The sequence below is a fragment of the Glycine max genome, chromosome 6 (assembly GCF_000004515.6).
Source record: "Glycine max cultivar Williams 82 chromosome 6, Glycine_max_v4.0, whole genome shotgun sequence".
In the NCBI taxonomy this organism is placed as follows: domain Eukaryota; kingdom Viridiplantae; phylum Streptophyta; class Magnoliopsida; order Fabales; family Fabaceae; genus Glycine; species Glycine max.
Window position 1 is genome coordinate 7,261,549 of NC_038242.2, and position 15,540 is coordinate 7,277,088.

The 15,540-nt window shown below is 33.3% G+C and overlaps 1 protein-coding gene across 1 annotated transcript; it reads right to left on the reverse strand.

Moving 5' to 3' along the window:
- Positions 1-12,738: 12,738 nt before the first annotated feature.
- LOC100790449 (pentatricopeptide repeat-containing protein At1g09900) lies at positions 12,739-15,261 on the reverse strand. Its single transcript, XM_003527818.4, has one exon. The coding sequence runs from the start codon at positions 15,004-15,006 to the stop codon at positions 13,195-13,197; it is 1,812 nt and encodes a 603-aa protein (XP_003527866.1). The 5' UTR covers positions 15,007-15,261; the 3' UTR covers positions 12,739-13,194.
- Positions 15,262-15,540: the final 279 nt, after the last annotated feature.

Genomic DNA, 15,540 nt, shown 5'->3' on the forward strand with positions numbered 1-15,540 from the left:
CATACTGAGCTAAATTAACATTAAAAAATGAACAAACAAAAAAGTAACTTTCAATTTAGCTAAGTTGAACGTGGTAATTCAATAAGGCACACGTTTCAAGGAGATTCATTCGTAGTGAATAAAGACTTAACGAGAAGGTGGATTTTCAAACTTTGCAATAAATTATTATCCTTTTTATTCTCTCTCACTAATATACAATACTACTATGTTTTTGACGGAAAAGTGAAGGGATGAAAGAAAAAAAAAAATTAAATCGAAGAGAAAATGAAAAAGAGGTCATTACAGTGGCACCCTTAAATAACGCGTCATATATATAAATTCTCATTACAATCGCAAAACCGAATCGAATCGTGAATGAGTTGAAATGCGGCGTGTGTAAGAATCTTTCGTTTCTGACTAATTTTCTTTCTCATTTCTTCCGTAGTCCTTTTAGTGAGTGAGTGAGAGTGCGCGCCTACGTTAATTCATGAGCATGAGCATGGCCTCCATCGAGATAGAACGCGCCAAAGTCCACGACGACGTTTCGCCGATCGAGGAGGTTCGACTGGTGGTGTCGTGGCGGTGGTGCTTCTCTCGTTCCTCAACACTTTCTTCGGCTACCGGAAGCAGCCACTGCTGGTGACGATGATATTGGTTCAGGTGGCCACGCTTCCGATCGGCCGCTTCATGGCCAGGGTTCTCCCACGAACGAAGTTTCGGATCGGAGGGAGCTGGGAGTTCTCGCTCAACCCTGGTCCCTTCAACATGAACAAGTACCTTCACGAGCATAAGGCACGTGAAATTTTTAATTAAATCCCACTTCTTACATGCAAGTAACAACTGGGTAGTTGATAAATATTATGTTTTAGGTTGTAGGGACGCTAATAGCAGGAACCATGGACGTTGGTGTGGCATGGTGGTTGCTGGGTTCAGTGAAGAATATATGCAACCAAGATTTACTGCCCCCAGACAGTCCATGGACTTGCCCGGGTGACTGTTTTCTTTGATGCATCTGTGATCTGGGGTTTGGTTGGCCCATAGAGAATTTTCGGTTCTCTTGGGAATTACCCAAAACTCAATTGGTTCTTCTTAATAGGAGCATTGGGACCACTTGTTATATGGATTGGATATCATTAATTCAACTTCCTGTACTTCTTGGAGCAACTGCGAGCATGCCATCAGCTAGCACAATGAACTTCAATGCATGGATTGCTGTTGGCACAATCTAGTACTTTGGGTTCAAATATCGTAAGGATTGGTGGCAGCGGTACAATTATGTGCTGGCGGCAGCTTTGGACGCTGGATTGGCTTTCATGACGGTTCTTCTATACTTTGCAGTTAGCGTGGAGGATAAAAGCATTGATTGGTGGGGAAATTCTGTTGACCAATGTATGCTTGCCAAATGTCCAACAGCGAAAGGTGTAGTTACTGAAGGGTGTCCTGTGTTCTGATTTCCATTTTTGACATCACATATTTTCTGATTTCCTGCAACTTTTCTGGTTAGTTAAGAATTAAGGTGGTGGGAGGGGGAGGAAATGTACAGGGAATAATATCTCTGTTTCTTTCTGCAAATACCAGTTGAATTAGATTGTTTAAGCGCTTTGTTGGACCTTTATGTTGTGGTTGTTTGCAACATCACCAGAACAGATCATTGATTTCGTGGTAGGATGACTCACAGCCAGAGTGATCAAAGTTACGCAGGGATTAGGGAATTGCCATAATGTTGGACAACTTTTAAAGCATTTTACAATCAAACATTTTATTTAACAAATTTGTATATTAAACATTACAGTAGTTTTCTCTTTTCCCGTTTTCTATCATTTAACATGATAACATATGATCAAGAAATATTGATTTGAAATGAATAACATATGGTCAGAAAAATAATCAATTAATCTTCTTAGTTTTTTTTTATTAAAGTTATGTATTATTTATGATTTGTTAATATATTCTTATATTTCTCATTTATATTACTTTAATATTAATATTTTAATAAAAAATATAATTAAAAAATAATTAATGTCTTCAAAATTTTGACTATAACTTTGACACACACTTGTGAGAGATAAAAATGTGAATGTGAGAAAAATAATTTTCAGCAATATGATTTAAATGAATAATTAAGATTAAAACTAATTAAAATAATTTTGCCCGTACATAAATGTACACGTTTTTTTTCCTTATTTTTTTTTATTTGTATCTTCTTTAATGAAAAAAGCAAAGAGTGTATATCCCAACTCGTATAACTCGCTGATCAAGATTATGTCTGGTTTGTGAGTAAGTAATTCCAAATTTAGTTTGGAGAGAAAAGTAAATTTAATATTATGTTTAATTTCTTCCCAAAAATATGTTTGACACTAAAATTTATTTTAAAAATTTAGTTACTATTGAGATACTTTTACAAACTGCAATCCAAACATACACTAAATAAATTAGACCAAATAAATTCATGTTTAGGTGAACCAGTAAATCATCTAACCTGAACTAGTTTATTTAGTATATATTACTTGCATTTTTTATGCGAAAAACAAAAGCTGTGCCTAATAGCTTATGCTTGGACGTAGAAAGTAATGCGCGTATGGTTTTGAACCACTACTACAAAAATGACTGTCAACAACATTGGTTTAGCGACGGTTTTACAAAAATTGATATAGTAAAAATTGCAATGGCAATTTTATAATTAATTGCAATTTGTTAACGACAGTAATCACAAAACCATTGTTGAAACCTCATTTCACTATCGATTTCTTCAAAAATCGATGTTGAAAGCAAGAGTTTAACATCAGTTTTAAAAAACCATCTTTGAAAGGGACAAGTTTTGCATTATAATTCTCGTGTACTCTCACAGTTTCACTCCCTCTTTCTCTGGCGTCCTCTCATTGTTTCTCTATCGCACCCTAATCACTCTCTTTCCGTCTTTGTTGTTACAATCATCTTTCGCGCTTTCCTTTTATCTGTTGTTGTTGTCAAATCTGTGTCCTACGTCGTCGACGTCTCTATTCGAAACTCTCTCACTCTCTGCGAAGCTAAGAACACCATCGAACCCTCTTTCTGTTTCTCTCTCAAATCTCTGTACCCCACTCTTATGCCCCTTCTTAATCAAGTCATTCTCTTTGAGGAAGGTAAAAACCCTCATTGCTCATGGCAGATCCACTATCAAAACAACCAGATCTAGTGTCAAAATAGTGCAGCAGCTTGCGATCGTAAAGGATGGTGTTGTAGAGGAGCTTAAGGTGTTCGAGGTAGTGGACACAGACGGGGAAGCATCAAATGGATTTGAAAAAAGAGGCAACACATGGTTTCGAGGAGGGGTTTGGGGTGAGGGTTCGATTGTAGTTGATGATTCAACTGGCATAGCAGTGAGCAGAGGCTTTGTACATGTAGCACTCCATGAGGAAGCCCTAAAGGGCATCGCAATGACTCTCAAGGATTTTGGAGAAGTGGTGGATGGCTTTAGAGTGGAGGCCGACGTCCAAGGTGGCAACATGGCGACGAAGGAGAAGCTTTATGTGGGTTTGGAGTTGGGTGACAACTTTGGACTCCGAGCTTGAGGTGTCACGCTCTCCAATGGCCAGCACACGCTTCTCCCGGTGGAAGTTATCGTTGGACCAGCACACGCTCTTGCGACGGAAGGTGACGATGGATAGGTGTTTGTTAGTTTGGTGATCCGGCATCTCCAATGGCCATGTTTAATCGTGCCAGGTTTATTTTTCTTTTCCTACCAAGTGAGAAAGTGAAGAGAAGCAAAGAGATCTTGAAGTATCGATCATCAATGGTTGTCAAAGTTTATATTGTGTATGTGCTTTTCAACCCTTCTTGTTTTCACTAATCATTCATTCTTTGTGTGATGTTCGTTTAAAAAAACAATTCAAGAATTTGATGAGTGATATATATGAATTTTTTATGCAAATAGATTTATAGATTAATTATAAAGTTACAAAAGACTACAATATTGACTTCAATAGTTCAATCATCTTGTGTTTTATAGGATATCTAATGGTAAATGACAACCTTAATGGTCCTAATAATATTGCAATTATATTTTTGTGATAAGCATGTCCCGTTTCTTTTGTATTATTCCTAATAATGTTGTTCCTTAATTTCTCATTTTCATTTTAATATCAATTGAATTACTCAACAAGTTTCTATGAGCTTAATTTACAAAGTGAAATTACTTTGACAGGTACTGCATAATGCATGGGCATGTAGAAAGACTAGCAAAGGCAATGGTTAAAGGGGTTAACTATATAGAATGTATTAAGGCCAAATATGGTAGGCATGTGTTTAGGAGTTCTAATCCAATTCATTCATTCCTTCTTTTTCTTTGCATAAAATTGAAGAATTGTTTTTAAAGTAACTCAAAATCATTAATGTTCTTGCTATTTGACTTAAGCATTTTGTTAGCCCATGCTCTTTCATTGTGACCATAAATGTTTTCCAAGAAGTTGCCACCTTGCATTAGCTAATCAAGGAATAGATTAAAAAAAATGTTATGTAGACATATTTTTCACTTTCTATTATTAACTTATTATCTTCAGGTAAGATATTATGGTGCAACAAGTGGAGGCTTGAATCAACAAAGAACTGGAGTAAATCTCTGGACTCTTGAGATTATTTTAGTCAAACAAGGAATTGTTCATCTCGAGGTGCCTGTTCAAAAGTAGAATAATTCATTTTCAACTTACTTTCATGTACCAAATATTAAAGCGCATGCATCTCACTATAAGTTGATCGACATTTGGGATAAATAATTATTATCATGAGTTGTTTAAATTGCCTTGTAAATGCAAACAACATGCGAGTGGGGTTGTGACATACCTTTTTCAGTGTGATTTTTCAGGTTTCAAGAATCAAAACTATGCACTCTTCTTCTAAAAGTTTTTAGAAGTACACTTGATCACTACCAAATTTCAGCTAGAAGTAGACTTTTTGAGGAGGATTTTAGGAAAGCTTTAATGCTAAAGCCTGAAAGAGGAAGGTTCTATTTTTACCAAGAGTCATTTGGAACTTCTTGTTATTATTTTAAGATCTCATTTTATTTGTTCATGTGATGAGGGGATCATTTATTCACTTAGATTTGTTGATCATTTATTCATTTTTTTTGTCAGTTAAAATCTATATAGCATTAGGAAGAGTTATGCTAGTTGAGTGGTTTGCAGGTTTATTAGATAATGCACTATTGTTTGGTGGGTTGCTTGCACATAGACTGCACTAGTCATAACTTTAGAGAACTCTTGTACCAAGCTAAGGAAGTGACTGTTTGAGGTGTGACGAAGTTGTAGTACTCATTTTTGGCATATACATACAAGAAAGTACTTGAATTATGGTATTAAAATGCTTATTCTTAAGAGTTTTTACTAGATCTAAAATTTGGGCCACAGAGAAGAGTGAACAGTGGGGCTTGGGACCCAATTGGTGGAGGTTTCCAATTATGAGTAGTCATGTGCTTCTCATTTTTTATTTTTGTTCGAATGTGTTCACTTTTTTTATAATTATGGTACCAAGTTTGTAAAGGGTGGGTGAATATTTGTGGTGTTAAGAAGATCAAGGAAGAAGTTTTGGATTTGGAGCATGGACATTATTCGTTCACAAAGAGGTAGCAGTAGAGTATATCAATTACACTTTTACTTAAGTTGTATTTTTGCTATGATTATGTCTTGGACTTTCCTCCTATCCCATAATATAGACAATAGTGTCTTGTTGACTACTACTAGCATTAACAACCTTAAAAGTCCCCTCCCTATGGAATGATCAGGAACTACTACTGGTTAGTTCATTATTTGTATACACTTGCATAATGGAATAGGGAAAATGTCACTAATAGACCTTTGTTTTCGGTAATTGTATTCATTGGAGGTGAATGTGCCTTTAGAATTAAGCTGCCAAGTGCCAAGTGCATGCCTAAAGTAGTGTTTGTATAAGAAGAAACTCCTTTAATTAGTTTCTATAGAAGTTTTCGCTTTTCGATCTTGTTCATTAAAAAAAGAATACATGTTCTGCTTAATGTTGCCTTTGTCCAAAGGTTGTAAGGCCTAACTCCAATTATAGTCAAGTGGAAGTTTCAAATACTCAGAATGTTGTCAAGTAAGCCAAGCCACTAAGGTTGTTTGCACTAGATTCATTTCTATACATGAATAGCAGAAAATCGAGTTAGACAGTATATACTTTGGAGCTAAATCTTACATTTGCTTCACTACTTAATTTATGTTGAATGGTTGTGTTGTATTAAGGAAGTCAGAGACAGTTGAATCAACTACAAGGAAAAAAATATTTCATAGTTATAGGGATCAATACAGCTCTTAGTAGCAGGAAGCATAGAGATTTAGTTAGTGCAACTTGGATGCCATGAGGTGATTTAATGATATTTCAACATTTTCTAGTTTTTCCTCTCTTAAAAGATCTCCTTTAGCTTGTTTAAGTGATTCTGTATGTCACATGATCTGATCTTGGTTTTTGATGGAACTTCATATAGTTGAGGAAAGAAAGAAGTTGGAGGAAGAAAAAGACATAATGCATGATGAAATCCTATATGGTTGGTACTTGATGCAATCTCAAGTCAATGAGACAAATACAAAAGGATAATTAGTTTGATATAATCTCAAGAAATGGAAAACACCTAAGTAGGAGTAGATAATATTGAAAATTGGAGCAAATATGCTTTTCTACTTTCTATAATTCCTTTTTGTATCTAATAGTGTCATTGGTCCTCTCTTTATTGCAAATCTTGAGATGTTTAGGCTTTTGTACATGATGTTTTTTTAATTTTATTTATGCTTTATTTTTAAATAGAAAAATACAGTTACACACATAATGACTAATTGAGACCATAAATACGTAGTAATCTGTTTATATATGTACAAATTTATCAATTTGAACTTGTCTAAGAATCTACTGAATATTATAATAAAAGGTGTTCTGAACATTTTTTAAACAAAAAAATAATATATTCTAAGATAGTTCTTCAAAAAATTATCTCAAAAAATAAACATTGTAAGACAATTTTTTAAAAATTTATCCTTAAATCTTTACTTTTTTTTAACATTAATTAAACAAAAATTCAAAATTTTAAGACGATTTCTTAAAAAATCGACATAGAAATCGAGATTCTACTATGGTTTAAAATCATTGTGAAAAGTATTGACTTTCCACGATGATAAATTCAAAAGACGATTAAAAATTATCGTAAAAAGTGTTCAATAAACATCTTTAAAAGTTTTTTTTAGTAGCAAATACATTATCAAATATGCTATGAGTCTACAAATTAAAGAGATTGTGCTTGAGTCCAACGCCATATACCAAGCTCTGGGTGGTACAAATGATGTGTTACCACTTATACTCGGTGAGATGCTAATTGTTGCATATTATTGGTCAAAATCAATTAGAGGGTGCTGTTTTTTACAATGGTTTTACTTATCTTTTTATATATACGTATTTCGAAAGTACTTTCTAAAATCGAAGGAAAGAACTTTTATTGGTCAAAACATTTTCCCATATTCTATACCAATCGATGGTGGCAAATTATTTTAGATTACTGAAAAATTACTTCATTAGATTCTGTTAGAATAGGGGAATGCCCTAGATATCGGCTAGTCAATTAGTCAACCAACATTAACGGGCATCAAAGTTATCAATTGTTTCACTAACTAGTAAATAAACATTGTCAATACTAAGTTTAGAACAAGAGCTTTCGGATATTAATTTCATATAAACAACAATCTCTATTAGTGTTGTATACATACTGATTATACAATATACATAGGTGCAGTGCAGATTAATTATTGTTCACTGTACTACGTATTTGCTGCACCAAACATGAGTAATTTATATAATCAAGATTCAAGATCATTAGAGGGTAAAGTAAAATGTGACAAGAAATATAAGACCAGTTTTTCAGTACATATATACTAGCTGACCTTAAATGAAGCTTCAATCAACCCTATCATTGCTTGAGCAATTTATTATGTGAGGAAGGTGCTGCATATCTAGCAGAGAACCCGCGATGTAAAGATTCTTCATCATCCTCCTCCCATCCCTCGTCAAAGTTTTGAGCATAGCTTAAAGGGTCATAGTTAAAACCACCAATGGGTTTATAAGTGCTTGTTCTCTTCGACCATGGAAGCTTCAATTTGAGACGCCCCCAACATGAAAACCACCCTCCGTTTGTTTTGCTTCTAGGAGACAAACTTTTTTCCATGACTTCGAGATAGCTTCATTCATGGAACGAAACTTTAGTCTAGCTTGTAGTGTTTGTGCCTTGTGGGGGTGTTATCTTATTCTCAAAATTTATTTGGTAAGGCTTTTAAGTGTGTGGTAGAGAATAATATCACTTAAGAAAAACCCTTTTTGGGTTGGTAATAGATAATGTAGGACTCGAAGAATTTATTTTTGTCTTTATATTGACTGTGTGCAGATGTGAAGAGAATCTCAGAATACAAATGGTGCATTTAGATTTTTATTCTCATAGTAAAACCGAGCGAGTCTGAGGGGGAAATTTGCTCATGAATCTGAAAGTATAAAGAACATCATTTGTGAAAACGGTACGTATCACTTTTCTTTCTGTCTAATCAATATTCAATAGCCCTAGGTTAATTACTTAGTGGAGAATAATAATTCACATCACAATACGTTCTCAAGGTTTTATGCTACCTTGTCATAAAGTAAAAAGGAAATTGTACACACACTACTATTTAAACGGAACTTAAATGGATACTAATTGATTATCTCAAATGAAGAACAGCAGTTGAATGCAGTTTCTGAAGACATGAAATTCATGATTACGGATAGTGAATATTTCAATGTTGGGTCTAGGGGTTGAAAAAATCTCAGTTGTACAAGAAAGAGGCTTGTTTGTTTTCATCATGGGATGGCCGCCGGTGGGACAAATTATTGGAGGCTTTGATTTTTGAAAGCAAATATTCGTAGGAAAACTTGTCCCTTATTAGGATGTTTGGATTACTATTTGTAAATTATGAACTTGATCGAAAGATTAAATAAGAAACATACTCTTTTATCATTACACCAAAATATTTATTTGAATATTTGGTACAAAATATAATATTAATATAAATATTATGTTAAAATGGTTCAAAATTCAAATTTTATTCTATTTTAATTTATTATATTTTTATAATCTTATATATTTTCTTTTAAAATGTAATATATAAGATTAAATTTTATTTTTATATAAATTAGAATATATATATATATATATATATATATATATATATATATATATATGTAAGTTTTATTTTGATTTTATATATTATATTTATCTTTTAAAATAATATTTATGATTTAGTGACAATATTTTTATCTACATTAATTAAGATATTCATGTTATTTTTTATGATATAAATATTTTAAAAAATAGAAAATACTATCATTGTATTTAATTATATATCTTTACTATATAATTTAATTCTTTAAAAAAATTATGTACATGATTAAATAAATTTGAATATAAATAAAAATACTATTATAATAAATAACAAGAACATCTTAATATAAGTAAAAATATTATCATTAAATCACATATATAAATATTAAAAAGATAATAAAATATTATCATTTTATGAAATTATAATTTATGTAAAAAATATGTATTAAAGATAAATTTTATATTATATATTTACTTTATAAAATAATTTTTGAATAGTGAGATAAAAATACACAAGATTATAAAATTATAATTATAAAATAAAAATAATTCTAATTTATGTGAAAATAGAATTTAATTTTTATATATTATATTTTAAAAGATAATATATTAGATTATAAAATTATAATAAATAAAAAAGGAATGAAATTTAAATTTTGAATTATTTTCACATAAAACTTATATTAATACTATATTTTACACTAAATATTCAAATGAATATTTGAGTATAGTGATAAAAAAAATATGTTTCTTAAATCATAATTTTAAATAATATATTTTAAAATATAAGGGAACTCAAATAGTAAATTAAAAAATATGGGGATTGATTTAGTATAATAAACAAATTAAGAGATGAATTTTGCAATTATGACTTGAGTGGTTTATTTATAATGGAGGAAGAATTGTTTTCACTTCTACTCCAATCATGCTTCGAAACATAAAACTAATATGTTGCTATTATTTTTAATAGAACCTAAAACTTTTTTTAAAACAACTCAACCATGATTGGAGCAGATGAAATTCAATTTGCACTCTCCACTACACGATAATCCATACATAACCTATACAACGGACTTACGGAATTGCGACACTTTTTATCTATTCATATCATAAATCAAGTTTGTGATGGTTTTAAGGGCAATTTTATTTGCAACTTCGTTTTTTCTTTTCACATCTTCCTTTATTTCGAAAATTAGTTATTAAAATATTTTTAAAAATGTAGAGAATTTAAGAGGCAAAAAAAGCCGAAGTTTAGTAAGGCTCCCATTGTTTCACGCAGAGAGCTTTGTCAGAAATGAAATTTCAAGAGAAAGGTTCTGTTCCTGTATTCCCTAAATAGTAAATACCACCTAATAAAACCATTTAAATATCCAAGATATCTTTCTTTAGATTTATAATCTTTTTTAAATTTTTGGTCTATATGCTCCTAACAAAAAGAGGAAGATGACGATAACATCGTAGGTATTGTGATATTTTTTTTTTAGATTATCGGTTAGATATGACGTGTTTGGTAAAATCGTGTAAGATTTCAATCATGGACGTCTGAGTCTTCTCAACACCGTCCAATTTCATTATTTCAATACAGGAGTTGTTTATTATATGGAATGTAATCAAATCATCTCCCCCTCAAATAAATAAAGAAAATGTGCATGGTGTTGATGGTAACGATATGTTTGGTTTAACAAAAAATAAAAGAAAGAAAAAGAATAAAAGGAAAGGAATAGAAGGTGAGATATTTTTTTAGATTGTTTGATTTGGAAGAAATTGAAAGGAAAGAAGGATAAAATTTTGTTTTGGCTTATTTGGCAATGTAGAAAGTAAAACAAAATGAGTATAAAATAATTTAAATACCCTAAACTAAAGGTAACATGCAATATAAAAAAGAGTATTCCTAATATTTTCTTGCTTACTTTCTTAATTAAGGATTCCTAATGTTTTCTTGTTTATCTTATTTGAAAATGCATTCCAGACATTATTCTTGTAATTAGCTAAAAAATTATCACTTCAGACTATCTTGTCTTTATGTTTTTAACTCTTATCTCTATTTTTAAATTAATTTTTAATATATATTTTTAATATGTAAAAAATCTTAGTTTACAATTTGAATTGTTCGTAATAAAATCAAAATATTATATATATATATATATATATATATATATATATATATATATATATATATATTAAAAAATTACTTTATAATTTTAATTTAATATATTTAAAATATTATGTTTATTAATTTATGGAACAAGCTAAAATACTAGTTAATAATTATTTTACGGACAAACCTACACATCGTGCCGCAAACCATTCATTAACACTAAGGAGATTTAACATAGTTAATTAAATATAATGTATGTAAATATTATAAATCTTCTATGTTCAATTATTACGAATTAAAAAAAAAATTCATCAACAGCTTGTGATCCTTTCTTACCACTTGTTTCAGTGACTATGACGTTACGTATAAAATAGCATCTTCTGTCTAAAATAATTGTAATTTGTAAAAATACTACGCAAATTATAATTGTAGGTTCCCCAAAAAAATCATAACCGAGGTTGTCTTGTTTGATTTGATTACGAAGAAAAGCAACACCTGGCACGATAATGTGCAAATTAATCACTAGGTTGCGGATGGTACGAGTGGCAGTCTAGCTCCCGCATGAAGTGGGCCGGGCCATGTTGGTTTTATTCATGGATCACCAAAAGGATTGGGTCGACCCATTTAACGCTAAACCAATGGCAAGTCAACCTGTGTGGACTGATTGATCCATTTTGACAGCTCTAGATTCTACCGGCCCATTTACAAGACCAGAGCGACTAAAATTTTTGGCACTACGGAAGTGCTATTAGCACTACTCACGTGGGTGAGTTTTAAATAATTTCAAAATTACCCTTTAACGTAGCAATCAACAGCATTGCGTCCATTGCATGATACATGACACAGATGAAAGATCCAAATAAACATTTTCTGCTCCAATCCAATGAACACACTGAATGTTGCTCCGCTACTATCTGCAGATAAACAAAAAGAAACAAATAGCACACCACTAGTGCTTGGTTTAGACTGGTTGGAGTGACTGAGAAATAAGAGCCAACTTCAAGGAGTTCTTTCACACTTCACACTCCTCAGAAGCCTCCTTGAAAGCTTTAACAAGGGCTAATGGACATGTTTTGTTTTTGTGTGGGCAAATGAGCAATTTAAGCCTCCCCAAAGGTAGGGCAGCAATAGTACAGTCAATCATTGAAAATGTCAGAAAGGTTTGAGTGACCAAATGATTGAAGAATAACATCACCCAATGTCACGGGAAAGTGAGAGTCACACAAGAATGGCAAGACTTATGATTGGGTGAGGTTAGGTGCTAACCCCTTATAATAGGCTAATATGCCATTACCAATTTTGTATGTTCAACAATCTTAAAACATTTTAGTCTCACTGACACTGGTATTTCCCTTGTATCAGTACAGTAATAAGAGAGATAACTCAATCTGTTCCATCTTTTCTATTAATTCTGGTCCAAATTCCTAACAAGAAACAATAAAGCACCAATTACGTTGGCTTGTATATATTTGGTAACAACAATACACTGATAAAACCCAGACCGTTGATGAATCAAATTGCTTCATTTTACAACAGGCTATACTGGTATCCATGTGCTTAAAAAGAAATTGCCCTAAACAAAATAATACGATGGATACAATTGATCTCTTGAGTCAATCATATCAGAATCTGCAGCCAGAAATTACCATCCTTGTAAAAAGGAAGATGAGATTCAAAAACTGTCTTCCATGGATGCCAAAAAAATGTGAAAAGCATGATTAGTCTATATTAACTCTCAAGCAGTATAAATTATAAAATATAAATTAGAATTAAATATATCCGTACTGAATTAAAATGACCTCCTAACAAAATTGACATGCATTTCACTAGCCCCTCTCCCTCCTCAAAATAACAATCCAAAATCCAGAACAAGTAACTAACATGAGGGGTTTAACAAAATCTTTGTGCTCAAAAATGTTACTCAGCCATCTAGGTGTATAAGGTAAAAATGCATTTTATCCTACATCTTGACTGCTACCTGTTCAGCCGAACTTTTCTTCACAAATCCTCTGGAGCACAACTCATTCAACAGCTCCAAAGCTTCCTCGGCTAATCCTTCATCAGCAATGCCTTCTATAAGAATGGTATATGTAGCTTTGGTAGGTTTGCATCCTTTTTCTACCATATAAGCCAGGAAATCAATTGCACGACTAGTCTGCTGAGCCTTACAAAGTCCCAACATGATTGCATTGTAAGTGACAGCACTGGGCTTAATACTTAATCCTTCCATGTCATGGAAAATTTTTATAGCCTCATCAACCTTTCCTTCACAACCAAGTCCCCGGAGCAGTGTAGAGTATGTTATTATATCAGGTTTAAGACCCTTTCTGCGCATCTCTTCTAACAGTTCTGCAGCATACTCGGTTTTTCCCACCTTTGTAAGACCATCAATAACTGTATTATAAGTAATTAAAACAGGAGAGCATCCCTTGCTACTTAGTTGATTCAGTATTTCAACTGCAGCATCCGCCTTCCCATCTTTGCATAGTGCGGTAAGCAAAGTGTTATAGGTCACTATATCAGGGTAACAACCCCTTGACACCATTATTTCCAAATACTCAATTGCTCTATCCATCTTTTTCTCTTGACAAAACCCATGAAGCAATGGATTGTAACTCAAGGAATTTGGCATACAACCATGCTTTGGCATTTTCTCCAAGACATCAATGGCTCTACCCAGTAACCGTTTCCGGCACAAGAAGTTAATCAAGATATTGAAAGTAACAACACTAGGGGAACAGCCCTTCCTAAGCATATCAGCTAACAGCCTCTCAGCATCCATCCATCTCCCAGTGCTACACATGCTACGCAAAATAATATTATGAGTAATCACATTCGGTTGACAACCATATAAAGGCATGTTATTCAAAAACTTAATCGCCTCATCCAACCTACCCTCCTTGCAAATACCATTGATAAGAACATTGTAAGTGACCACATCAGGTTTGCACCCTTTCTTCCTCATCTCATCCAACAGCTTCATCGCCTGACCAACGCCACTATCATTACAAGTCGCTTCAATCAAAATCGTGTAAGTAATCACATCGGGATAACACTCCCTCTGCATCTGCCTGTCAAGAACCTCCATTGCCTCCTTCAGCTTCCCGCTATCACACAAACTACGCAGAATCGTGTTATACGTAACAACATCCGGAGCAACACTCATTCGCTCCAAAACCTGCAAGGCTTTGTCTATCTCCCCTGATTTGCAATAACCACCAATCAAAACATTATAAGTTATCACATCAGGAACAGCACCAGAATTCTCCAAAATCTCCATGATTCTCGTTGCCTTCCTAGTCTTTCCACTCCTGCAAAACCCGCGAATCAAGCTGGTGCAAGCAATGACATCAGGGATATCCCCTTGGTAAATCATGCGCTCAAGAAACTTAAGCCCTTCCTCCAACTCTCCATTTCTAACCAACTTCCGGAGATGAATGTTACTCGCAAACTCCTCGAAGCTCCGGGAACCGTTCACCCCGTTGGGCGAAGAAGATTCCATGCCTATGCCATTCAAGTCCCCGTTTGGGGTGCTAACAATTTGTTGCAATCTACCGTTCATGCCAGAAGCTTCGGACTTCGAAACCGCAGAAACGCGGTTTTCTAAACGCTTTCTAGACCTAGTTGCCTTCAGTTTTGTAAAATGATGACTAACACTACTAGCAGGAGATAGAACGAAAGGACGAGAAACGGTGTTATCCGAAACCCTAGCTCTGGTTATGTGGAAGGGGTGAAATGAGCAAAACTGTTCGGTTGGTGCCACTAAATCCATTGCTTTCTCTAAACATGCAACACTTTTTTTTTTTTTAAAGAGTTGTTAGCACTGAAAGCGTTGTGATAGAAATATGAGATATGGTAGAAAAATAGAATTCGGTAAATGAGAATTGGGAAGGGGGTTTTCGTTTACCCCTTAAGTTGAGAGGTTCGACCGAGAGAGTGAGAGGGCACAGTGGCTGGTCACTGGTGTTTTTGTTTCAGGGTTTTGCGGAACAAAGAAACCAGGGTGTACTTATCCGATACCCGTTGGTTCTCGTTTGTACAAGACAGAGGTTTATGTTTTTGTCGTATCAAATATATGGGGCTGGACTGGACTTGCCACTTTTGGACTCGGCTCTTTATCTTTAGGGCATTACTATTGGCACCCCTTTATTAGAAACAAGTTTCCATTTTCATTGCATATATTTCGAGAAGATTTTGTCAAGAGTTTGATTAATAAAAAGTCTGGTATATTTGGTAAATAACTCTGTCCTTTATATATTTTGGAGAAGAGTATGACTTTTGTTATATAAAAAGGATGCTATGTGCT

Coding starts and splice junctions, on each gene's coding strand:
- LOC100790449 (XM_003527818.4), bottom strand. CDS start 15,006: ATGGATTTAGTGGCACCAACCGAACAGTTTTGCTCATTTCACCCCTTC.